This window comes from Sinocyclocheilus anshuiensis, unplaced genomic scaffold, assembly GCF_001515605.1.
Source record: "Sinocyclocheilus anshuiensis isolate Anshui unplaced genomic scaffold, SAMN03320099.WGS_v1.1 scaffold58, whole genome shotgun sequence".
NCBI lineage: Eukaryota > Metazoa > Chordata > Actinopteri > Cypriniformes > Cyprinidae > Sinocyclocheilus > Sinocyclocheilus anshuiensis.
In genome coordinates this window covers 2,987,804-3,013,980 of record NW_015547688.1, presented here as the reverse complement: position 1 = coordinate 3,013,980, position 26,177 = coordinate 2,987,804, and the positions used below count along the sequence as shown (strand labels likewise).

At 37.5% G+C, this 26,177-nt stretch overlaps 1 protein-coding gene across 4 annotated transcripts in view; it reads right to left on the bottom strand.

Annotated features, from left to right (window-relative positions):
- LOC107703405 (protein sidekick-1-like) overlaps positions 1–26,177 on the bottom strand; it is a 334,600-nt gene that overhangs the window by 50,400 nt on the left and 258,023 nt on the right. For all 4 annotated transcript variants that reach the window (XM_016506019.1, XM_016506020.1, XM_016506021.1 and 1 more), the window contains exons 14-23: positions 25,249–25,385; positions 21,572–21,719; positions 17,359–17,499; positions 14,489–14,670; positions 8,513–8,628; positions 8,230–8,425; positions 7,323–7,421; positions 4,969–5,160; positions 4,174–4,295; positions 232–341 (exon numbers count right to left, since the gene is read on the bottom strand). In XM_016506019.1, coding sequence (XP_016361505.1) covers positions 232–341; positions 4,174–4,295; positions 4,969–5,160; positions 7,323–7,421; positions 8,230–8,425; positions 8,513–8,628; positions 14,489–14,670; positions 17,359–17,499; positions 21,572–21,719; positions 25,249–25,385 — 1,443 coding nt within the window. The remainder of the gene's footprint in view (positions 1–231; positions 342–4,173; positions 4,296–4,968; positions 5,161–7,322; positions 7,422–8,229; positions 8,426–8,512; positions 8,629–14,488; positions 14,671–17,358; positions 17,500–21,571; positions 21,720–25,248; positions 25,386–26,177) is intronic.

Here is a 26,177-nt window from a genome sequence, read left to right as displayed (position 1 = left end):
GAACTGTGAACCGTTCGATTTGTTTATGCAGACACAGAATCATAATCTGATTAAGGTGTATACGTGTCTTCAGTAATGCAACTGTAATTGGAGTAATCTACATTTTTCTTCATTTGATTAGGCTCACTTAAAATGTGTATTTATTCAGATTAAAGTAAATGAAAATGCTGTTTACATGGCGATTTCTGTGTTAATGCAGTTAATGTGTGTTTGTAGTGAAACAGTGCTGACCTGTAGTGTGTGAACGGTGTGAGATTGGGCACCTCCAACACCTGAGCTTCAGGGTCATTCTCTTTCTCGTACAACACCTTCCACTCTTCCTCTTCACCGATACTGCCAACCTAAAGATAGAGAGCCCTGCTGTTACAGTCTGTGCCAACAATACCAACGACCCCTACATATGATGATCCCCTCGTGAGGGATGTATTAAAGGGGTCATGAACTGCCTTTTTTTATTATTTTGTACTGTTCTCTGAGGACCACTTATAATGTTATCAAGATTTTTACATCAAAAAACAATAATTCAGAAGTAACTATTTTCTGTCCTGTTTTAACCCCCCTCATCAGAACGCTCTGTTTGAACAGGTGTGGCAGATTGTAGACTCAGAACAGAAGTAAACGCCCAATGCTATGATTGGCTAAGAGTTGTGTAAGTTTGACAGCCTACATCCTTCATAGATGGACGCTGCAGTGATTTACAGTACGTTAAAAACGCATAAATACTCAGTACATTTCAAACAATCTGTAATAACAGACAAAGCAATAGTGATCATGTTATGAAAACAGTTACTCACACTTGTGTGTTGTGACATTACTGTCGGCTCCAAATATAGTCAGCACAGAATCGTCTTTTAGTTTCAATCTTTATGAAAAACCTGCGTCGAATTGTGCCTCGTTTGTAAACGAATCCGTGGTAATCTTTCCTAATGTTGGGATCAGAAGGAAGGCAATGCAAAGACAGTTCTTCCCCAGCTTGGCACGGCACAGCATCTTGTTGTCATCATCAGAGCATTTTTATTGTTTGGTTTCTGCGTAGACCTGCGCATTCGCCTCTCTTGTAAACACTACATGCGTGAATCAGTGGGCGAGGTTTGGCAGACTGGCTTCAATATAAGCTGCTTTTAGACTAACGAGAAAGTTTTGAGTTCTGAAACTTACAGAATGTTTTTATAGCACAATGACCTCTTACATGTCAAAAGATCAAGGGAATTTTGGTTTCTCAGTTTTTATTATTTTTTGACCCCTTTAAAAAATGAAGGCATCTATATTATTTTCTATAAAACAGACCCATTCACACAAATGTTAAGGGTGAAAGTTAATGTACTAACTTAAAATATGCATTAAATATATTTAATGAAGTCATTTTTTTAAAAACTGAATTTATAGTGAAAAGCAAACACATCTGAAATAAATGAAAAAATATTACTCTTCACATTTATTCCTCTGCTATTACAGTCATACGGCTTTAGAAAAAGACAATTATTTTGGTATTATTATTATATTATTATAAAGATAAGATGTTGTTTGCAAAATTAAATAATTGGCTGTCACTGTACTAAACCCAAAACAAACTATTAAAACATTATCTGGAAGACATTCACTTTGTATAATTTTTTTCTACCCACTAATAGAGTAATGACAGGGAAATAAATCTGAAGAGAAAGATTTTCAATTTATTTAAAATGTGTTCACTTTTCACAATAAATATCAGTGAAGCATTTAAAAAATACTTGATTAAACAAATTTAATAAATATTTTAATTTTATACATTAACTTTGACCGTCCTATAAATAGATTTTGAAAAATCCTACAGACTATCAGATGAAAACTGCAAATCAATATTCACTCATTTATCACCAGAACACAAAATCATGTTTATAAGTTCAAGGGCTGCTACAAAAGCACTACAAAATCTATAAGACTTAGTCTGTAAATGAGATATACACCCTAAAAATGTCACAAAGTAAAAGCGGTTTGTCATTTTATGTATCAGTCAGATGGGTGATTCTTCACCAGAATAAACAGTGGACTTTACGGCAGTAGTCTGGCTACATGAGGCATTTCCAAACATCTGAAAAGAGCCATTTTTCAGCCCCTTTTGAGAACGGTATCTCTCAGCATTTGTCGAGTGCAGAGTCCAAGCAGCAAAGTAAATGAAAGAAGGAGAAGAAAAATCCCCGCACTTCATTATATCCGGTACGTCACAGGCCAAAGGCTCTTAGAGTGTTTTGTAGGGAACGGGTCTTCAGTGGGAATGCAGAACGGAGCAGGTTAAAGCTTTTTCAATTGAGTCCAGGACGGTGCCAGCCACTGCCCCATTTCAAACACATTGTGCGAGCCAAGTCTAAACCAATCAAAGCTCATAGCACTCAGGAAGATTTACTATGACCAGTGGAGTGTACTGTATGCGGTAAGCATTTATGCCAACGTGATAGATGTTGGACGCGTGGCACCTTATGCTGGAGACTGCCGTTGTATTTCATAGCTGGTGCGTATGCAGGGGCTCTCTCTCACTCGGTGACAGATTTCTGCAGTGGCAGATAGCCCGGCCTCAATCAACTCTGGAATTCAAGTGCCGCCGCATGAAAAGCAGAAGCTTCCTTTCGCAAGCTCCGGCCCGGCGCTGTCAAGTTCAGAGAGTTGACGTCGATTACAAATTAGGAGTCAGTCATGTGATTCAATCTGTCATCACTTTTGCAAGAGTCACAGGCGATGTGGAAAGGGCGAGGATGCACTCTCAATACATCTCTGAGCCGTAGAGGGCAATCACAACTGGAACTTGCTGTTATTCAGGTTGAAATGGAAGTGCTGATTGGAAGTGAATCGAGTATGTGTGATAAGTCTGCATGCTGGCTGTTTTTAAAGCCTTGTGATGACAGCTGGATGTAGGTTTGAGTGCTTAAACACTACCAAATAAGCACGGTGTAACCTTAAGTATAAACTGATGAGCAGATTGGCCGAATCAAACTGAGATTATGAGCTAACATTTTCATTCATTCATTCGCTCGTTCATTCTTTATTGTGAGACACAAAATAACATAAAATAATATAATAAAAATGTCAAAATATATTGACCAACAAATAAAAATGGCAAAGATTTTCTTGCTCCACAATCCCACCTTAAATCCTCAAGAGCTTGATTAGTTAGTTTGTTTATTTACTTTTTTATACTTTTTTTTTTAGTGAGACATGATACAACAGTCAAAAAGTGTATACAAATAAAAATATTGCAGAACTTGTTTTTGCTCCACTGTCCCACTCTGAATCCTCAAGAAGCTGTTTTATTTTATTTTATTTTATTTTATTTCTTAAACATGACACAACAGGCAAAAACCTTTGTGTGTGCTCCACTGTCCAACTTTTAACCCTCAATAACTTTATTTTATTTGAGACACATTACAACTAATTGACCAATCAAGATGGAAGAAGAACTCTAGTTTGTTTTATTTGTTTGTTTGTTTCATTCATTCATTTCATTTTTTTGTGAGAGACAATGCAACAGACATTTTTTAAATATTGAAATAAAAATAACAGGTATGTTTTGCTCCACTGTCCCACTTTAAATCCTTCAGAACTTGATTAGTTTGCTTGTTTATTTATTTATTTACTTATTTATGAATTAATTATTTTTAACGAGACAAGATACAACAGTCAAAATTTTGTTCAGTGACCTACTGTACAAATAAAAATATTGCAGATATTTTTTGCTCCAGTCCCACTCAATAACTATTTTATTTTATTTATTTTTTTTAGACACATTTCAACAGCCGAAAATCTTGTTGATCGACAAAGTCAACAAGATAAGAAGAACTCATTTCATTTTTTGTGAGAATGCAGTACAGTGCAACAGCCATTTAAAAAAAATATTTAAATAAAAATAGCACAGACATTTTTTGCCTCACTGTCCCACCTTAAATCCTCCAGAACTCGACTGATTTATCCATCAAGCTGTCAAAATAACTGGAATGCACATTCCCAGGATTAGGAGACAAAGCCTACACAAATCATCATAAGTACTTGACTCAACACTGCAGGGACGTTTCATTATCATGTAAAATGTTTTTATTTGCTAGTGAAGACTCATCAGGGAGCACTGTGAGGATGTACAGCTTCAGGCCAGCATGATGGTAGGCAGATAACGATCGGATAAAGAAGAACTGAAATATGACTCACCTGCCCCTCAACGATCCACTTGGAGATGGTCGTCTTCCCATCATCCCCTGCACGGAACTTCAGCGTAGCAGATCGTGAACTGATCTTGGAAATAACCAAATTTGATGGAGGCCCGGGAAGTTCTGCGTGAAACCGAAACGAAGTAAAAGTTAAAAGTCACTTCTAAACAACATCCACACATCACAACAATCAATAACCACAAAACATCCACAAGCATGCCTTCTAAAGTCAATAACACTACACATTTTGAAATCTTGACCGGAATATTTTTAATAACACTGTGTAGATCCATGTTGCACGAGGGACTGAGTCAAAAAAAAGAGATCTGCGATTCTTTTGAAGTGCAGAGATAAAAAAAGTCTAATTTGCTTTGATAAACCTTTGATGAAATTACACTGCAATTAAATCAAATAACAGACGATAGTCTCGCAGCTGCCTGAAATCCCCACTGAGATGTGTAGACGTCTGTTCCCTAATGTCTCACAATATGCAATTTATCAGCAGGCATTATGGTGTTGGCTTGGCGTTCAGCCAGTTCAGCATTTGCCTTCTTTCAGTGAGAGAAAGCCTGCGCTAAAGCCGGTGCAAATTAATATTTCTCCTTCAGTGCCACATTTGATTTATGGTAGCGCACAGGCACCAACTTCGCAGTTTCTGAGCAAAAAAAGACCAGCATAAAAGATCATCACTCATTCTTATATTGCTTGTGTACAATATTCATGCAGAAATAAGGAAGAGGAGCTCCTGTAATGCAGGTTTTATTTTTAATTGTCTATGTTTAAAGCTACGACAGACCTGGTGGCACTCCAGATGAAATGGTGGAGGAAGTTAGAGTTCCTACGCCCGCCTCCGTCATAGCTGCCACTTCTAGCGTGTACGTAGTGAGGGATGTCAGACCGGTGACCTTGTAGTCCAATGTGGAGTTGGTCAAAGTACGTGCCACTCGCGATTGGTTCTTCCCCTGAACTTCCCAGGACACCAGGTAACCTGCAAAACACCATCACATTCATTAAAACTTGAAAAGTCATTTGAGTTTCACACACTTTACAGCTCAAAACCCGTGGGAACGGGTCAATTTGAGGAATTTTTCTGAGGTCTTGAACTTGAAATAAACAATCTCTCTTTAACAAACAAGGTGGGTGAAATGGGGAACTGCTGTAGTGAGTTGTCTAGACCCAGGGCTCTGCCCCCTAACCCACATCTAACTGAGACTAATAGCCAGCAGAGATCCTATGTAATTTGCTGTTTATTGGGAGTATTTTCTCCCAGAGTCAGCACTGTTTCCAATCGCTGAATGTCCTTTTCCATTGAGGCGCTCATAAATCAAGCTTTGCTCTGGGAGAGCTCGCTGGAGAACAGGCATAGGCAACATTCAACAACAATGCTGTGTACATTGATATAGACAGGAGCTATTTAGTCTAATGTATGTCTGATCTCATTCGTCTCCAAACTCTCGATCTACATCCAGCGCCGTTCCGCAACTCACTCGGCTTAATCTATGTCTAGTATCAATCTACTGCTGCCTCGTTAGTCCACATCTAATTCTTTCTCTGCATTATTGAGATGTCATGAGTGACTCTCATGAAAATGTGTTGTTCTGGTCACATTTCAAGCCAAAACAAAGAAATGAAAAAGAAAATAAATGATATTTTGCATACATAAACTAAACCCATGTATTTTTAAGACTTAGTTTTGACATTATTTACATGACAATTGTTGGTTCAGCCATTTTTGGACATTGTAGAAATATTCTACTCACTATTTATTTACAGTAATGTCTTCTCATTGCCATCCTTTTTGATCTAATTTTCATAATCCTCAAAGATCAATTTTCACTAGATTCTCATTTTTACAGTATTATTAAAAAAACATTCTAAGTTTCGGGGTTTTCAATGTTTTTAAAACAGTTGCAAAATATTATAAATACATTTATTTATGCTATTTATTCCTGTGATGGCAAAGCTGAATTTTCAGTGTCACATCATCCTTGTGCTGCTTAATATTTTTGTGGAAACAAAAAATAATTTCAGGATTATTTGATAAATAGAAAGTTCCAAAGATCTCATTGCTCTAAAAAGTCTTCATTTTTCAAAAGCAAAATCTTCTTGATTTTGGGGTAAAATATGACCTGGAAGTGTTCTTAACAGGTTTCGTGAGATTCACGCTCATGTTCTTGTCTTATGCTGGATTGTCAACTCATGCTTACAGACAGTGTTCGAACTACACCGTGGACTTTGAGGGGAGCCCATGTCTTACTAAGGGGAGCCGAGCTCCCCCTAGCTCCCCCGTAGTTAGCACCCTGCTTACAGATCTTTTGATCACGGTTAACATTTCTTTTATTTTGATCTGTTTGCATTCTCCGTTCCTTGTGGTAATGATTCCAGCACAATATGGATAAATAGCACTCCCGGAATACTAAAACACATGCATCTGCGCCCACACACACACACACACACACACACACACACACACACACACACACAATCACAAAAGCATCCTTTACAGCTGTGCAACAGGGAGCGAAAATTGTTTCTGCCAACTGAACGCATACAACGATGCCATAATTGCCTTTGTGCAAAAACTCAATGAAGTGTTAAATAGAAGTGTATCCATTAATAAAGCTCACACACACACACTCACAGACACACACACTCACACACACACACACACACACACACACACACACACACACAATCACAAAAGCATCCTTTACAGCTGTGCAACAGGGAGCGAAAATTGTTTCTGCCAACTGAACGCATACAACGATGCCATAATTGCCTTTGTGCAAAAACTCAATGAAGTGTTAAATAGAAGTGTATCCATTAATAAAGCTATACGAACACCCAAGAGCTGGCAAATGAAAATGGAGCTCCTTTACAGGCTCACCTGCTCTGTATAATGCAACGTTCAGCTACATTTAAACAGAGGGGGGCAGATTAGATTTCATTTAACAGCAAAGACAAATCTAATGAACAATTCATCATTCCCAAAACTGAGTTTTGCAAATGCTGGTGCAAATAAACTAATTCAGATTTGTTGCTGCAAAATATAAGTGCTTTCCTTTATTATTGTGACGTCTGCTCATAATTTCCACAGTTTTTCTACAGATTCATATCAACGAAAGCAGCATAAAGGTCAAAAACACTCACCAGTAATGATGCCGTTCTTGTCCACGGGTTCCTCCCAGCTCACTCTCAGAGACGTGTCCAAAATCTCTGTAAAGCTCAAGCGACCAACAGGGCCTGGAACTAAACACACAGACATTTCCTGGTTGCATACTTCCTTTTGTTTCTAAGCTCTTTCTATTGTAGCTAATTGGGCTGATTAGACTAATCCAAACTCTAATTATCAAACATGTGAAATAAAGCATTATTCAGTCCCTTTATAATGAACCACAACAAAGATCCCAATGATATCAAAACCTAACACATACACAAACATTGTTGCTTTTTCTATGTTCTAACATTCCTTCTAAAGTACCCCAACTAATTTCTCACTTGTAGTGTCGCATGCCTAAAGACATTTGATATAATTACATCAGCTTGACCCACAGAGCAGTATTTGTACTTAAGTCTGAAAGTACTGAAGTACTTTAATTAATGTGACTTTTATAAGACATTTTGTAATTTGGTATTTTATCACCCCCAAACTACCCCAGTAGAGATTCAGAGCAAGAACACTGTGTCATGATGCTGATGTAAAGGTCAAAAGCTGGCAGTAAGCTACATATATTAAATATTTCCTGCCAACTAAAGAGCGTTTTTTGTGGTTTGGCTTTCTCAGTAATTAAGATAAACATTTTGTTCTGAACTAGTATTTTGTTTAACTTAATTATCTTTGAAGCCTCCATTAAAACGGATTAAAAAAGTTCATGCAACAGGTGCTTCATCGGTTTTGCAATAACTGTAAATATTCATGACTGTGGTAAATTCCATTTTGAGGCTGGTGTGTTTTTTAAAATCCCTTACAGGAAACTTTGTGCTATTTCAGATTACACTCCATTCTGTGTGATTTATAAGCGTTTTGAAAAGTGGGGACTAACAGTCTATTACTTACTGTCCTCGTGAGTCTGCACCAGTTTGGGGACACTGCGGGGTCCATTCCCTGGTGTGGTAAAACACAGCACTGACGTCAAGTACCAGGTAAACTTTTTTAGGCCGCTGATGTAACCGAGGTGGCGTGTCCCGTGATAATCAGGGGTGATGGTCACGATGATAACATTCTCTGGAGATTGTTCAGGCCACGCCATCAGCTGAGGCACAGACCAACACAAAACATATCATATTTTCTGTATATAACAGGGTCTCAATGGTAACCAGTAGAGGAGAACTGAGTTTACCTTGTAGCCTTGATTAATGCCATTGATGAACTGTTGAGGTGGTGGATTCCAGGTAAATTCAATTGTGGTTGAGTTTACTGCCTTGACCTCCACACCCTGAGGGGGAGCTGTAGGAACTAGAGGAACGTACATACTGTATGTTAGACTCCTATAACATCCTAATGCAGGAGTGTCCATACCTGATCCTGGAGGGCCACTATCCAGCAGAGTTTGGCTCTGACCCTGATCAAACGCATTTGAACCAGCTAATCAAGGTCTTCAGGATCGCTAGAAGCCTCCAGGCAGGTGTGTTAGAGCTAAGCTCTTCAGGAAAGTGGCCCTCCAGGAGCAGGACTGGACACCCCCGTCCTATTGTGACTTCTCTGATCAGCTACACTGCTAGTCAAATATATGCATGTACCCTTAGAACAACTCAAAGGGTTTAGTCTCAGCCTCAGATGTCATGCCCATGGACCATTGGTTGAATGTTTGATGCATATGACAAACAAAATGGGAAATACTTCGGGAGTTTCAACGTCATCATCTCATTGGTTAAATTTGATGTAAAAATAAACGATTTTCGGGAGGCGTGTGTGAAACAAAGCCAACGTGATGCCAAATCCCCTCATGGAAGAAGAAAGCCATCGCGTTTACAACTGTGACAATAATCGCTTCTCAGGATGAGCTAAACGCAGAATTTTCAAAAGAATGTGAAGTTTACGACATAGACTCTGCGCCATTGTTACAGTAAACTTTCATGACATTCTTGAATGAATAATTTGCCGGTCTGTTATTATAGAGACATTGACTTTATATATTCATGCTCCTAAATAAAAACAAACTGTGATTGGTTGCTTTACATGTTGGTCAGACTGCCTCTTGGGCGGTCCTTGACCAATGAAAGCTACGATGGAGTCCAGACTGTCTGCAGTCAGTCTGAAGGTCTGTCTATGTGAGACTACAAAGGGTTTAGGTAACACTTTATTTTGATAGTCCAATTTAGACATTCTACTAACAGTAAGTGACTTTGCAGCTGCATATCAACTAGCAGTCATTAGAGTATTAGTAGACTGTCTGCTTATTATCTTCTACCACTTTATTTTGATGGGTTCACAACATACAGCATACTGACTATGAGAAACTTTGCAAGTATATGTCAACTTATTCTACTAACCCTAAACCTACCCTAACAGTCTACTCTGAGAGTTAGTAGACATGCAGTTGCAAATGAATGAGAATTAGTTGACATGTAGTTGCAAAGTTACTTATAGTTAGTAGAATGTCTAAAATGGACTATCAAAATAAAGTGTAACCAGGGTTTATCCCAATAAATAAAAAAATGCAACAAATAAATAATAAAAAACATCAAACAATAATTTTAAGTGAAACATAAATAATAATTGTATATTACTACTCTATGATGTAATAGTGTGGATAAACCCCGCCTCTGCAGAAGAAGATCAACGCCTGCTTCTACATCGCTGCCTGTTTAGCCTCGCCCACTGATTCGGGCATAGAGTAGGTAAATGACAAGAGCGGCAAATGCAGGTCTACCCAGAAACCAAACGAAAAACTGTATTTAAAGAGCTTTATTTTTAATGAAGTGTCAGATCAAGTCAATAACAAGGCACAATTCGAAACAGGATTTTCAGAAAGACTGAAACTAAAAGATGATGCTGTGCCTACTATATTGGATCCGACAGTAGCAGCGGCAATCCACCTGTCACTCAAGTGGCCACGCCCTTAATTAAAAGGCCTAAATTTAAGGCTTAATATAATTTAAACGGATGAGTTATAAAAAAATTCACCCCCCTCACAGTTGTCATGAAGGGCAAAATTAGCTATATAGACCAAAATCATTTTTTGAACCAGGCTGTAAACATGTTTTTTTCTGCTGTAAAGTTGGGCATTTTAACATGGGGAGTCTATGGGATTGACTCCCTTTTGCAGCCAGCCTCTAGCGGCCAGTCGATGAATTGCAGCTTAAGTCACTTCCTTGTTGGCTTCACGAGAGAGAGCGGGAGGTTGCCGCTCGGTCACAACACACAAGTGTAACTGTTTTCATAACATGATCACTATTGCTTTGTCTGTTATTACAGATTGTTTGATATGTAGTGAGTATGTATGCGTTTTTAACCTAAATCACAGCAGCGTCCATCTATGAAGGATGTAGACTTTCAAACACACAACTCTTAGCCACGCCTATTCAAACAGAGCGTTCTGATGAGGGGGGTTAAAGACAGGACAGCAAAATAGCCTATTACTTCTAAATTATGATGTTTTTTATGTAAAAATCTTGATAACATTATAAGTGGACCTTAGAGAACTGTACAAAACAAAAAACAAAGGCAGTTCATGACCCCTTTAAAATAATTTAATTAAAATTTAAAAAGTTTAAAATTAACTTTTGACTGGTAGTGTATAAGACTTATAATGTATTTTTTGCCCCATTAATTAATCAGCCCATAAACTAACCAGAATGGCTTAATCTGTTCTCTTGGTCTTGGTGAAAGACTTCAAAAGAAGCTTCTGAAAAGATAGCTGAGAAAAGAAAATCCAGCTTTTTGTAAGTCCTGCTCTGCCTTCAACAAAGGATAAAGCTGGTAATGTCTTAGTTCAAGTGACTCATTTCTAATGACTGCCTGCATCTCTGATGTAATGGAAAGCTTTTAACAAACAAAGCCTTAAAATTGACAGGCTGTGGGACACAGCTGATCACCACAATGTTGGACTGAATGTACGTAGCTTCCACCTACATACCTAGTGATCATCTCGGAGTTAAACAGCACTCAAGAAAAGTGAGCACTGCTGAATGCACAAGACAAACAGGCACGGACACCACCTGAGCACGTCTGACAAGCTACATTCACACTGAAGCTGAATGCATCCCAAATCTGATTCTCCCTCCAAATGTGACACATGCACATCTATTTTCGGATGACAGTGTGAACTGCAAAAATCACAATGAATGTGACATTTTCAAACCTACTGAGGGACACTTTATCTGTGAAGATCTTATTAATTGCAGAAAACACAAGTTGTAAATAATTTTTTCACAAAAACATCAAATATGCATTTTGAGATGAAAAGTGACAACAGATGTTAAAAAGTTAAGTGCTAATGCATAAATGTAAGCCTGAAGTCCAAAAAAAATCTGTTGATTAGATTAGAAAACTGGAAATGGCCACTTTGGACTGAGCTGTGGCCATAGTCACATTGTCAAATTTTATAACAATAACAAAAATAGTCCAAGGTTACAGAGCTGGCTCTTGTTTTTATAATGAAAAGTACATAAACAATATCCAAGGCCACTAAAATGACTGACGTTACAATTACAACAGTATTAAAATTCATCAGGTAAATTAAGTGGCCCAGTTTACAATCTTCACGGTGCACCTGAGACATTTCTGACCTTTTCTGAAATCAGCACGCTGTAGCACGGACACAATAAATGAAAGAAAAAAGATATTCACATTCTATTATACATCCTGTACCCTTCTAAAAGGCTGAAGCGAGAGAGGAGGCAGTCGAATGAAAGGACAGGTCTTATATAAGCCAACAACAATATCACTATCAATAAGAGTCCTGATTGTTTGTCATACTTTGTTTTTTTTTTTGCTGTATGGACATCTTTGTTGATGTATAACACAATTGAAAAGCACATATTTGTATGACCAACACAAAACAGAATTTCAGACTTTCAAAGATTTTCTGTGGAATTGGTTGTGTACATTCATGAAACCCCTGGTAAAAAAATTCATACAAAAAGCATATTCATAAAAGCTTTTTTTTCTTCTTCTGTGGCTGATCTTTTCAGGTTGCCTGTCAAGCTTTGACTTATTTTGAATCAAAAGACTATCTTTCAAAAGTCTGCCAATTATAGCCCTCTCTTAAAGCAGTGTAAACACATTCATTATGCAGTGGCATCTCTGCTCTTCAGAGGCACTATTCCCTACCTCAAGTTCCTCACTGGATAAAACATATGTAGCCCTGGTGTTGTTTATAAAGCTGTCAATCAATTCTAGTAATTTATGAAGTTTTTGAATCAAATGAAGGTAATTTAGTAGTAAATAACATTATTGTTGCAGACATAATTTATTATACACGACCATTCTAACGTTTAGTGTTGGTAAACTATTTTAATGTTTTTGAAAAAGTCTTTATGCTTACCATAGCTGATTTAATTGATAAATTACAATTTTAACAATAACTGTTTTCAATTAGAATATATTTTAAAATGTAATTTATTCCTGTGATGGAAAATCAGAATTTTCAGCATCATTACTCCAGTCTTCAGTGTCACGTTATTTTACAAGGCAAACATTAAATCATTTTCAGGAATCATACAAAGAACTCCATTACAACACCAAATATTTTCAAAGGTAAACAAATCATTCATCTCTTTATAAAATGTATAATCAATTAATACTCTAGATTTTACCAGTGTTAAAAATACCTTGGTAATGTTTTAACAAGGTTTTTGATCAATTTTATTACTTCTACTTACATATATTGCCATTTTTGCCTGACCAATTATAAAATTCAGCAGCTGACAGATATATTTCTTTCTTTGACTGTATTTAAAACCTAAAATAAAAAACTCTTCAGAAAAAGACTCATTAAAACCACGAAAAAGTGCTTTTACAACATCAAAGAAAGGTACTAATCTAGAACACTGCACAAATGCATGAAAAATTGTTTCTCTTTGAAAACAAAAAGGACAATCATCCTTGACTTCTTCATTCAAAACAGAGACAAAAGAATTAACAGCTAAAATCCCATGAATTATTCTCCATTGCAAGTCCCCAACTTTTTTTGATAATGGCGGTTTATATATAACTCTCCATTCTGGTTTTACATTTTCATTTAAACCAAAGAAAGATCTCCACGGTGTATCTGATTTCTTAGCAAGATGACTCTTGTTAAAAACTATCACACAAACTCTATACAATAGATTTCCTTTGGTAGATAATAAATCCAACCACTTCAAGTTCCACATTTTAAAAAAACAACCTTTAAATCCATCCAACTTTGGTGAAAGCATTAGACAAGGGAAAAAATCATTTTCATCAGGCACAGATGCTCCAGAAAAATTCAGTTTCAGCCATATCATTTTTTCCACCCTTTTCTGAGTCCATTCCTGTCCCAACAACATCCACTCTAGGTGTCTTGTCACAAGTAACCATTTCCGTCTCTCTGCTGGATTCATCCTGTACACCTGAGCATGTCAACATATTCTGTTACACCAAATACACAAAATAATAATCGTTAAAAAAGCATCATATGACCCCTTTAAAAAAATAAAAAATTAAAAAATGAAATTAAATCTTACCGACCACAAACTTTAAATGGTGTGGTAGCATACGGGTTAGGAGACATGACTAAATATGATACATTTATAAATGTTTTATGCTAATAATTAATTGTTCAAAATTACTATGTTCAAACTGACAGCTCTAATTTGCATTCATATAACATTGTCGCTCTCTCTTAGGATCTGTGATGTCGTCAAGGTTGCTAATTGTGAGTGTGGTTAGCGGAGCTGCATCAATACCATTCAACTGCTTGACAGACTCTGTTTATAGTATGTCGATTTAAAATAATTAGACAGACGAAGCCTCACAAAACAGAGTCGATTCGTTTGCCGCTCCCCAGATAATCATCCAAAATGTCCAAATGAGAAGACTCTGAATTTCCCGAGATGGATTCTTCTCATCTGAAGAGAAAAGTGGCTCGTACATAATTGACATAATTGTTTTGAAGAGGATTAGCATGGAAGTTAGCTGTCTGAGAAGAGGGCAATAAAATAAATGTGGCGTCTACGTGGAGGCTCAGTGTTGACCTCAGCATCGCATGTAAACAAGTACTGCATCAACCGGTTCAAACCAGCACACTTCCTGCCTCCGCTGATGAAAAGGAATAGATGAAAACACAGAGGCCGATAGAAGCGAACGAAAAAAAAGTCAGACAGAGTGTGACAGAGAAACAAGGTCTCACCTCCCTGCAGCGTGTACTCAGTGACAGGCTGACTGAAGACGCCCAGGCCTGCCCCGGTGTATGCGGCCACCTGAATCTCATACTGGGTCCAGATGATGAGCTCTGTGATCAGGCAGTAGTTGATCTCAGGGCTGGTGATGTTCTTCTGCTGGTACTCTCCAGGGAGCCCGGCGAGCCGGTACCTGCATCAGGGCAATCGATGGCCAAACAGTGAGCGACAACGATTTTCTTCCAGGTCACCGTGCCGTTAGAAGTCATCCCACAGGCTGTATAATTATTAGGCACACACTAACTCTCTTCCAGAGAAGGAATGGTGTTAAATACACCACTGATGGGGGAATGCTATTAAAAACAGCATAAATATTCACAACACATCCACTGAGGAGGATAACAGTGGTTACTCTCCAGGGAGCCCCGCGAGCCGGTACCTGCATCAGGGCAATCGATGGCCAAACAGTGAGCGACAACGATTTTCTTCCAGGTCACCGTGCCGTTAGAAGTCATCCCACAGGCTGTATAATTATTAGGCACACACTAACTCTCTTCCAGAGAAGGAATGGTGTTAAATACACCACTGATGGGGGAATGCTATTAAAAACAGCATAAATATTCACAACACATCCACTGAGGAGGATAACAGTGGTCAAACACTGCTAATGAAATGCATCCAAGCTCTTGCTACATAAGAGAAATGGGTGTCATTTAATTGGTTGATCTTCTCTGTTGGATGTAAAGTAACTATAATAAATCAAAATAAGATCTTGACTGGATACCCTGAGACTTAAGACTGGTTTTGTGCTCCAGGGTCACATATGCTGATTTGAATACTTTTATTCAGCAAGGACACAGAAGTTGTAAAATGTTACAAAAGATTTATATTTCAAATACAAATGCTGTTCTTTTAGACTTTCTATTCATCAAAGAATATTAAAAATATTAAACTTATTTCAACATTGATAATAATAGGCTAAGACCAGCAAATCAGCATATTAGAATGATTTCTGAAGGATCATGTGACACTGAAGACAGTATCTTTTGAAAATACTTTTGATAGGTTGTTCATATAAAGGCCCAGACAAACAGAATCAACATAAATAACTAGCAAGAATGTGGTGTCACCTCACGTTGCCTTTGTCTGGGCCAAAGAGTTGTGCTTGAGCACAGCTCAATGACTACAGTCAATGCTAACTTGCACCTGTGTGAAAGGAAATAACTAGCAGCAACAACCAGCAGGTAACGGTAATCTATATTCGTCATTCAAAAAGGCAAACTGGAAGAGTTAGGACTGCAGATATACTGTTAACAGCCTCTTAAGCCTCGTCATTTGCTTGCTGATGGGCTCCGACGATCAATCAGACCAAAACAAAACAAATCAGACCAGATTTTTTGCTCAATCAGACAAAAAAGCCATGTGGAATAAACTGCAAAAACTAGGCCAACATTAAGCAGTGGTCAGCTTGATGTGTCATGGCCTTAACAATGCATAGTTGAAGACACAATAGAATTGCTTTTTTAAAGTAAATTATATTTGAATAATTTTTATTTAAAGTACGATTTTTTTTAATTTTACCAAAACAGCATTGTTCTGACCACTAGTGTGGAGCGTCATGTTTGCCAAAACCTTTAATACAGCCTGACTAGATTCACTATCACATAGACATGTCAAACACTCATTTTAAATCAGTTTGCTTACAAATATGCTTGGCTACAACTGTATTAAAACAGCAGTGAAAGTGACAGCACTAAGGTCAACTCCATTATCTAGATGGGATGACAAATGCAATCAAAACTGACATTGCTGGCCCCAAAATAAGCTTCACTTTTGAATCAAAAGTGACTGCCAAATGAATAAACATGTATTTAAAATTCAGATTTTTGTGCCATTAGTGGTACAAAATGGAGTTTAGAAATGATGGTAACACTTTACAATAAGGCTCCATTTGTTACCTACATTAATTAACATGAACTAACAATTAAAAATTATTCGAAAGCATTTATTAATCTTGGTTAATGTTCATCGCAACACTAATACATTATTAAAATAAAAAGTTTTATCTGTAAATATTATTTAATGCACCTGAGCTAACAAGAACCAACAGCGCACATTTGTATTTTTTATTAACTAACATTAACGAAGATGAATAAATAATGTATTGCTCATTGATAGTTAATGTATTAAAGTTATAGTTCAGTTATAGTTCACCCAAAAATGAAAATGTTGTCATCATTTACTCACCCTCGCGTCGATACAAACCTGTATTAGTTTCTTTCTTATGTTGAACATACAAGAAGATATTTTGAAGAATGCTGGTAATCAAACAGTTGATGGTCCCCATTGAATTCCATTGTATTCCTTTCGCTACTATGGAAGTCAGTGGGGACCAACAACTGTTTGGTTCTTCAAAATATCTTCTTTTGTGTTCAACATAAGGAAGAAACTTATACAGGTTTGGAACAACATGAGGGTGAGTAAATGACAAAATTTCCATTTTTGGGTGAACTGTTCCTTTAACTAACTTTAAGCAACCTTACTGTAAAGTGTTTCCAAATAATGTTTTCAAATCCAATTCCCAAATACTTTCATTGGTCACAGAAAACAGATGGTCCCACTCCAAACCCATGCAACTGGTTGAGCCAGTGCTGTTTTATTGGATAGCTCAAACAATTTACTTTTTTCAGGGAAATAAACATGCTACCTATAAAAATTGCAGAAAAACATAAAAACAGTCTAAAATGACCATTCGGTGGAAAAAATGACTCAATAGAGTATCTTGGACTGAATCCACAGTATTGTGGAAGTACCAGGAGTCATATTTCGGCACATTTCATCAGTCAAGTTCTGTCTGTGAAATGGTTTGTGCATGTCTCACCTGAGGACGTAGCCTCTCAAGACTCCATTGAGCTGAGGCTCCGGAGGCGGCTGCCACTGCACCATAATGGACTGGTTGGTTCTGCCGCTGGCTACGATGTTCTTGGGCGGAGCGCTGGGCGGTTCCTCTCGCAGCGTCAATCTGAGGAGAAAGCGTGAGAGCATTACTAGCACAGGTACACACTCAACGGAGCATCAAAGTGTTCTTACATAACTGATTCATTGCTCCATTTTCTCTCGTGCGAATCAGGTTAGTCGTCTCGCTCTGGGGCGCAACAGTGTGAGCCGCGTAAGTGTAACCCTCTGGTCACCAGTCCATTTCCCAGCCTGATGCACTGCGTCACATTACTCCATCAAAAGCTCTCATGCGCTTTCTTGGAAAAGTCTCTCTGTGCTTTAAGCACCGCGATGCTTTGATTTTGGAGGTCGCTGCTTACGTGGCAACTGGCTTGGGTGCATTCACAGCCATACAAGATTGCGTTCGTTGGCTCAGCACTTTCAAGCTAAGCGCTTTATTGAAATTTCAAGCTTTCGAATTACAAATAGACCAAGCATTTTTAAAGATAAGAGCATCTCATGGTTTGTTGTACGGTAGGCCACAGTAGTGCTGTGCATGTCTGCTGAAGGCTTTGTCCCCATTGGCAATGCTTTTTAACTCGGTGGTAAATACCTGTACCCTTTTCAAAAAAAGGAACACACTAAACGGCACTATTTCTGTTCAATCCTAAGAGGAGAGAACATTTTTTCCATTTTTTGGAGCTTACATTTTAGTTTATTAAAGGGTCTCAATTCTCATTTGTTGACTGAGACTTTGTGAGATTTTAAACATGCAGAGGCTCTGGGCACTCATCAAAGTGCAAACGGACCTCAACACATTTCTCTCCAAAAAACTCTGAGACAGGAAGAAAGACATTGAAAGTCTTATTGATGTCGATCATCAAACACATGCATTCATATTGACACTATGCGCTACTTTATTCAGAGTCCTTTATTTAGGCTGGGGCTGCCATTTGCAAAATGGGGAAATGTTTTACAACACTTGTTTACAAAAGACCCTGTTGGTCCCTCCTTACTTGATCTTACAACAGATTCGTAATGAAATAGTAAACACTTTTTGAGGGAAATGCTAATGATTTTGTGGGCTCTCATTGGTAATGTCCAATATGTCATAATGACCAGTCTCTAAAGGCAAGTTTGCTAGCATATATAAATGATAATCTGTGAGCAATGCTCGGTTCAGTCCACCTACAGAAAGCGCATTTTCTTAATTAACGAAGTTTAAAAATGAATCAGTGTTGAATGCTTAATAATGCCCATAGATTCATCCTGCCCTTTGCGTTTCATGCTAATGGACAGTTAAATCTGCATTAAAGTTTAATAGGATCATTGGGTCTTTTCAGATTTATTGTCAGAGTCTTCTTAAACCTCTGACCACACTTTGTTATTTCTTCCCAGAAGTCGGTTTCATAATTAATGCCCTCCATAACCAATATCATGGAGCTTTTCTCAGACAGTGCTCTGTAAATCTGCCTAATGATGGCCGTAAGGAAAGACTGCTCGCTCCTCGCTGAAACTGAGCTTTTTTTGCCATAGCCATGCGTTATTTACACATTTGTTTTACACACTTGCACTGTGCCACCAGCTATTAAACATCTGCTTCTGAACATAAACAACACAAGGAAAGTGCCTAATGCATTTCACGAATGCAGTACACTTTGGTGTCCGATGACCTTTCTTTTTTAAGCATTAGAGGCATTATTTTGTTTTTCTGAGAACTATTAGTTTTTTTTCAATAACCACAAAGCAACATTTGGTCCCAAGCTTACTATACCCTATTAAATCTTTTAATTTAGGCTATTACTCCTAAAAATAAGAATTCTTCATTGGCATTGATGGTTCTATGAAGAACCTTTAACATGCATGGAAACTTTTCATTGCACAAAAGGTTCTTTATACTGGAAAAAGCTTCTTTAGATTATTAAATGCATTGCATTTTGCCAAGCTCTGCCCCAAAAAAGGCAGATAAATAGGACTTGGTGTGGGAAGGTGATAGCTCATTATGAGAGAGCTGCACTTCTCTGTTTCTATGGGCTTGTCAGCTCTAGTCCTTCTGCTTAATAAGCCCAAAATGGACAGATGTCTTGTCACAGCGTGGAGACATGCATGCTAGAGAAGATTGATGGGGCCCTTCAAGCACCACTTTCTGTTTTAACTCTGTCTCTCAGGAAGCAGCTTTGCTCTAAAGAATGCATCTTTGAACTGTCTGAGTCAATAGCCCTCCATATAAGGCTCATGATTTAGTGATTTTGCTTTCTGTTATCTTAACGCATACTGTTTCTGAAATTGTTTTTTTGGTTTATGAGTTAATCAGCAAGAGACTTCATGGAACTTCTCCGGTCTGCCTGACATCAACATGCAAATGACTAGGATTGTAAAACACAAACAACCAAAGCTCAGTTAATACAGGTACTTAACTGAAACATCTGCGAGCAATGAGCATTCCCTTCGAAACATCACGTTTGCAGTGAATTTAAATTTGAAAGTATAATTGGAAGCAACAGTATGCAGACTTCTGTTTTGTTTTTACATAGTGGGTAATGCAGTCATGAAATCACATGCTCTCCTTCGAAAATAGATTCTAAAATGTTTAAAATAAAACGATAAAGATTGTAAAACTGCCAAATTAACTTCCTATATACAGTGAAAATATAGATTAAAAAGTAATTTTCTGTAATAATAAACATGCAAAAATATGTCTAACTAAACATTTAGAAATAACAACTATATAATATATATAAACACAGTATGTGTAATTTTCACCAATTTAAACAAGTTAAATGTGATTAAAATATTTTTTTGTAATTGAAAGTGGAAATTTTTTACATCTGGCTGTACTGGCTGTTACATCTTTTTCTTGTAAATCAAACCAGACTTTTTTTTTTTTTTTATTAACCAGGGCATTCATGTAAAAACTAAAAAAAAAAAAAAAAAGCAGCAACAACAATGAGCAGTCGTGATCAAACTACTTGTGATGATATGATAACAAAATGGCAGGTTATGAATTGCTTTTAGCTTCCTGCACTTGAATATAATTGACCAAATAAAGCCCTTAAATGTGTAATGTGAGCACGTCTGAAACAGTTAAGCATTAACTGAGGTTAAACAAGAGTTAAGAACCTACAGCAGGTCTTTAAAGTTTAATGTGTTCTCTCATCAGATTGTGCTCCACATTAACCTAGATGACATGAATATTTTTCAAAGATAAACTAACAAATATTACATTTATAGAGTGGGCTCAAAAGTCAAAAAGTTCAATTTCAATATTCACTTTGCCTGTAGAGGCATACAACACGATAGCACTATTTTGGAAGAGCAGGTGCTGAGAAAAGCCTGCTATCAGCGGTGGGAGAGAATAGATGTGAAGTCTGCAGAGAGATGATATTACCGCTCTACGTACCCGACTGACTCACGCTGATTGCACAGTTTCCTTTAAATCGGTTGCTCATTAACAGCTCTTTGCATTTACTAGAACGCTTTCATTATTCACACAAGCGTAAAAGAAACGTCCTTTTCCGCTGCAAAGCCAGATGCATAGTTACCTTGATCGTTCCATTGAAACTGAAAAGTCTTTTCAACTTTTTGTTGCTCTCACCCACCTGTTTACTGTAGCTTTCAGCTAATTCAGCATTGAGGAAGAGGTTTAAGTAGCTCTATATCTCTGAAAAACCATCTTCAACACTCAGCTAAATAAAAGCGATTAATTTTAAAGTGAGACATTGCTGTTGTGGGTGAGAGACGACACCACCTTCTTTTCACCTGGAACAGAAATGGCATGTTTTGCCATGTCAGGAGCAGATAAAACTCTGAGGAGCTGCTGGGAAAGCGGCGTGTGACGCCCACAGCTGCAAGCCTGTGAAAGCGAGCTGCTAGGGGGGTCTGATTAGAGCGAGAGGTGAAAGCAGAGGCCTGCCATTCTCGACCTGAGAAAGAAAACCTACGGTGTTGTGATTTCAGCCGCAGCAGGACATACTGAGAACTGTGGGTGGAGGATCAGTGACAGAACACACACTTAAACAATGATGGGCGGCAGCAGACCAGTGTGATGGGACATAATAAGCCTGTTGCTGACCAAGCTTGAGTGTAAAAAACGGAATCTTGTGATGATGGGCGGACAACATGAGAATAAGCAGCTGTTGACAACCATGGCCTCCTACCTGTTGGTTTCGGTGCTGTACTGTCCCTTGCCCACCTGATTGACCGCGCAAACTCTGAACTGGTACGAGCGGGCCGGAGTCAGGCCCTTCACCATGGCTCCAGTCACGGTGGGGTCCACATCAGGCAAATACACTCTCCAGGGAGAATCTGGTATACAAAGAGAAGCAGAACATTTCTAACTATTAAAAAAATACAGGGGACATAATTTATTTATGTATCTATTATAATGTTATTATATTAATATACACTACTGTTCAAATGTTTGGGTTCGGTAGGATTTTCTGAAATGTTTCTGAAGTCACTTATGCTGAACAAAGCAGTATTTATTTGATCAAAAATACAGCACAAACAATATTGTGAAATATTATTAAAATTTAAAATAAATGTTTTTTGAATGTATTTTAAAATGTAATGTGTTCCTGTGATGGCAAAGCTGAATTTTCAGCATCATTACTCACCGGAGTAATCAGTGTCACATGATCAACTTACTCACGGTTCGGTTTGTATCACGGTTTTAGAGTCAAGATTTCGTTACGGTTCGGTATGTGCTATGTTTAGGGAAAAACTATACTGTCAAATAAAAATAAAGAAAATAAGAATAATCTACCTAACTACAAGCAACAGCAGAAATAAATACAATAGAGTAAAGATACAAATACAATAAACAGTGATTTTCAGTTTTTTTTTTTTTAGGTAGGTCTAACATTAGTTTTTAGGTACAGAAATTGAATAAAGTAATCAAATGTAAAATAGCATTTTACTGTATAAATGAAAGATTAATCTTTAGTAAAGTTACAAAAGTTTGTTGTTGCTGTATGATTAATATTAAAAATGTGCTGTCACTTTAAGAGAATGCACTGATCCAGTGCACCGATACAGTATGTTCAGCCCGCTATGTCTGCTATAGGTTTACCAAGAACAGTTCCATCCCTAGTCTTTACGATAACTTTTCATCAGTTTAATGCGTCCTTGCTGAATAAAATTTATTTCTTTCAAAAAAAAAAAGTACTGACCCCGATTATGAGTGTTAATGTATCTCATATTACATATTTTTATTAATACAAAAGTTTGTTCTAGTTCTCGAATCTGATTGGCTGAGAGGAGTGTGATATTCAAGTGATAACAGAGTATCACTCCGCTTGCAGCATTGCTTATAGCAAGTGTCATGGCGGACGCCTAAATACACTATAATTTTATAATTTATACTGTTTTTTGTGTCATGGAATGTAGTTTTAAGAGTTTTTTAGGTGAGAATGTACTTGTTTAGACTTCAAATATGTGGTTTGTTTATAAAGATAATAAAGATAACGTCTATTTGATCTTAAGAATGAATGCTGTATAAGATGCAGGTAATCACACTCACTCAGGCAATCTCTCTCTCATAATACAGTGAGCTTTTAACACAGTAATACAATAAGATTTCAGTGTAGCAACTCAATGTTCCTTAATTGAGGCCTGTGGCCTTGTGCTTACGGTCGAATCACAGTCATGCCGATATACAGCCATATCACATGGCTACTTGTCTGATATTGCTCATATATTTATTAGATATTATGTTTCATTTCTTCTCCCCTATAATAATTAGTCAATATTTATAAACCCCAAAAAACAGTCCCTTCACTGACCCTTAGAATTAAACAGGCCTTTACTGCTATTGTACCAAAGACTATATGTAAATGAGTTTTATGTGATAGACTAATCAGTCTGCATGTGAAATGAATCACTCTTACAAAAAGTAGGCCTTTTCCATGATAAAGGCCCCTTTACCTAAAGATCTGTTAAGTGTAATAATTTCTGGAAATGTTATTAATAAAAGTAATTATACAGTGTTATCAAACCTTGCATTCTGTCTTCTAAAGACACATGGTGGCATATATAAAATTACACAATTTGCATAATCAAGCATAATCACATGATACTTGTCAAGATATTTTTTACACAAATTATTCATCTACTCATAATTACATTACATGCTTGAGTCTGGACTCCTCACAGCATTCAGGCTGGCCATTATTACTTAATAGCACTTAATGACTAGCCCATGTAGCTTCAGAAATTATACAACAGACTCCAAACAACATTTGCAATGAGATGAAGTTTAGATCAAAAGAAATTAAAACGATCCTGATTCAAAACATACTGTAAGTACTACTCATTGCTTTATGTGTCAGATCTTCTTAATGAGGAAGAAAATTATAGATTGCACCTGAAATCAGTGTTTTTGAGGGCAAAACATTTTTAGTCAGAGAGAGAGCAGGTTTTTCTCAATTTATCTGAAAGATGTTTCTAATGGGACTTCCCGGCCATATAACACCCTGCACCAGTAATCTTCACCTCCACTCCAACACATTTCTCACTGTCCTCTTCCAGCTCTGCAAGATCGATCTACTTGGGTGGGTTTTTTTCTTGGTTCTGTAATACACAGGCTTTTACACCACTGGGCGACACTAGCTGAGATCAACTCTCATATGTAGCATGCACTGTAGATACAGAGAGCAGCTGCTGAGCTTGCTCTGGACTGCCTGAACATTCAGATGCATCATGGGTAGATGTGAATGAGGCACTGAGATCAGTAGATTCTTTAGCACTGCCGGTTTGGAGTGGGATTCACTTAAAAATTGTACCACTGAGCAAATACAGTGATCCCAAGAAGTATTTGGACATCTTATTCACCCTTAAAATTATTTGATTTCAGAGCTATATCACTTTTCTGAGCCACTTTTGACACAAATGTCTTTTAATCAAGTGGTGTCAAGGTGATTTTTATTGGATGAAAGGAGCTGAATTCAGAATACCACATTTGCATACTACTCATACTATTTCTGCCACTTAAGAGTGCATCAGTGGGGCTCCGGAAACAAAAATCCCATTCATATTCTCCAAAGGAGAGATTATTTTTAACACCTTAAAATAAACCTCTAAAGACAAACCTACTGCGGGCAATGAGGTTGTTAATCGATGGTAAATGCTTTTTTTATTTTTTAAACAATAGTGTTTAACAACAGAATTTCTGGTGGAAAAACTACATTACCCATGATTTTGCAGAGAAATTGCCACCAAACAGAGAATCGAGAGAAGCAAATCATGCCAAAAGAACTCTTTAGCGTCCACCCACTTTCATGAAGCGCTACGAATGACTCGAGCTAGTCTCCCTATGCTCGCAAAAACTTTAAATGTTTGTGTGTAATATATGCAGATTTTGCGGTAAATGGGTACAAATTGACACTTGTATTCATACATATACAGTATATATATATATATATAAATAGATATACATATACATATAGATATACATATAGATAGATAGATAGTGTTGTATCTTTGTATTTTGGCCCAATGTTTGTATATGATTCACATCACAGCTGGTTGGTTTGGTTCATGGCTTATAACTCTTTAATTTTTTGATTTTTTCCCTAAATTCCTATTGGAAAACTTACTGGAAAAAAATACCTCTGGAACCAAGGCTGCTGAAAAAGTGGGTGGGCACTAGGGTTCTGTTCCCAGGTCAACCTAAGTTACTCACAAATTCACACAGGTGTCCTAGCAAAGTGTAGATCATCACGTTAACCACTGTTTGACAACCAGGATGTGTTCAAAAATTTAAAACCTAACAAACCTATTTTGTGAAATGTTTTCATATATTCCTTTACAATAAATAACCCTTGGTTTATCTTACTGTTCTCTGAAAGCTCCACCACATAATGCAATAGGGGGCTGTTTCCATCGAAGGGTCTCATCCAGGACAGATCCACGCTGCGGCTGTCGTTAGCGTTCAGGCTGGCCTGTAGGTTTCGAGGCGAGTGTGGCAGCTCTCTGAGAACAGAAGACAGCAAATACTCAAAATAAGGGCTGCATAAACAAAGCTAGCATATAGGCTCTATATAGAAAGTGATGTAATTTTGGGGTTACTAAACGTAATAGTTACTAGATTTCTTGCCAGATGGAAATCAAACACAGAGTATTACAGAAGCGCTACCAGGCGTTCATTGTGGTTTGGGTCAGTTGATGATCATCTATGGGACTATCTCTCCCAGTAGGCCTCCTTGGCCCATTTTCAAATCTTCTCACATATTCACTACTACTGCCGGTGTTCTGACGATTTGTGCTACCCTGTCAGATTTTGCTACCTCCCATTAAAACAGATGGTAGCATAATTCGACAGCGAAAAATGCTACCTATCAGATTTTGCTTCCAGCATGATATTAATATGGTGCGAGGCAGTGGCGTAGCAAGTCAGCCCTGGGCAAAAGATTGGTACGGGCCCCCCCAAACGTTATGGGCTCCAACTCGGTTAACTTAACTTAGGCCTTATTGTTGATTTTTCTGAAGTAAATAACGTTACGTGAATCGTGACTATTCACAAGCTGTTTTATTTACGGTATAGGCTAATGCTTGGAAATTGTTTAAAGTTTTCAAGTCCATTCATTATTTGTAGCACGCAAGCCACTCAATAATCGCAGCTTTGTGCTTTGTTACTACAAAGTCTCAGCCTTCTGGGAATTTTATCATAAAATACAAACAATAAACGTCTTTTTACGCTCTTTAATTTCTAATGAGATTATTTGCTTCAGTTCTAGATGCATATGAATCAATGATATTTTCCTC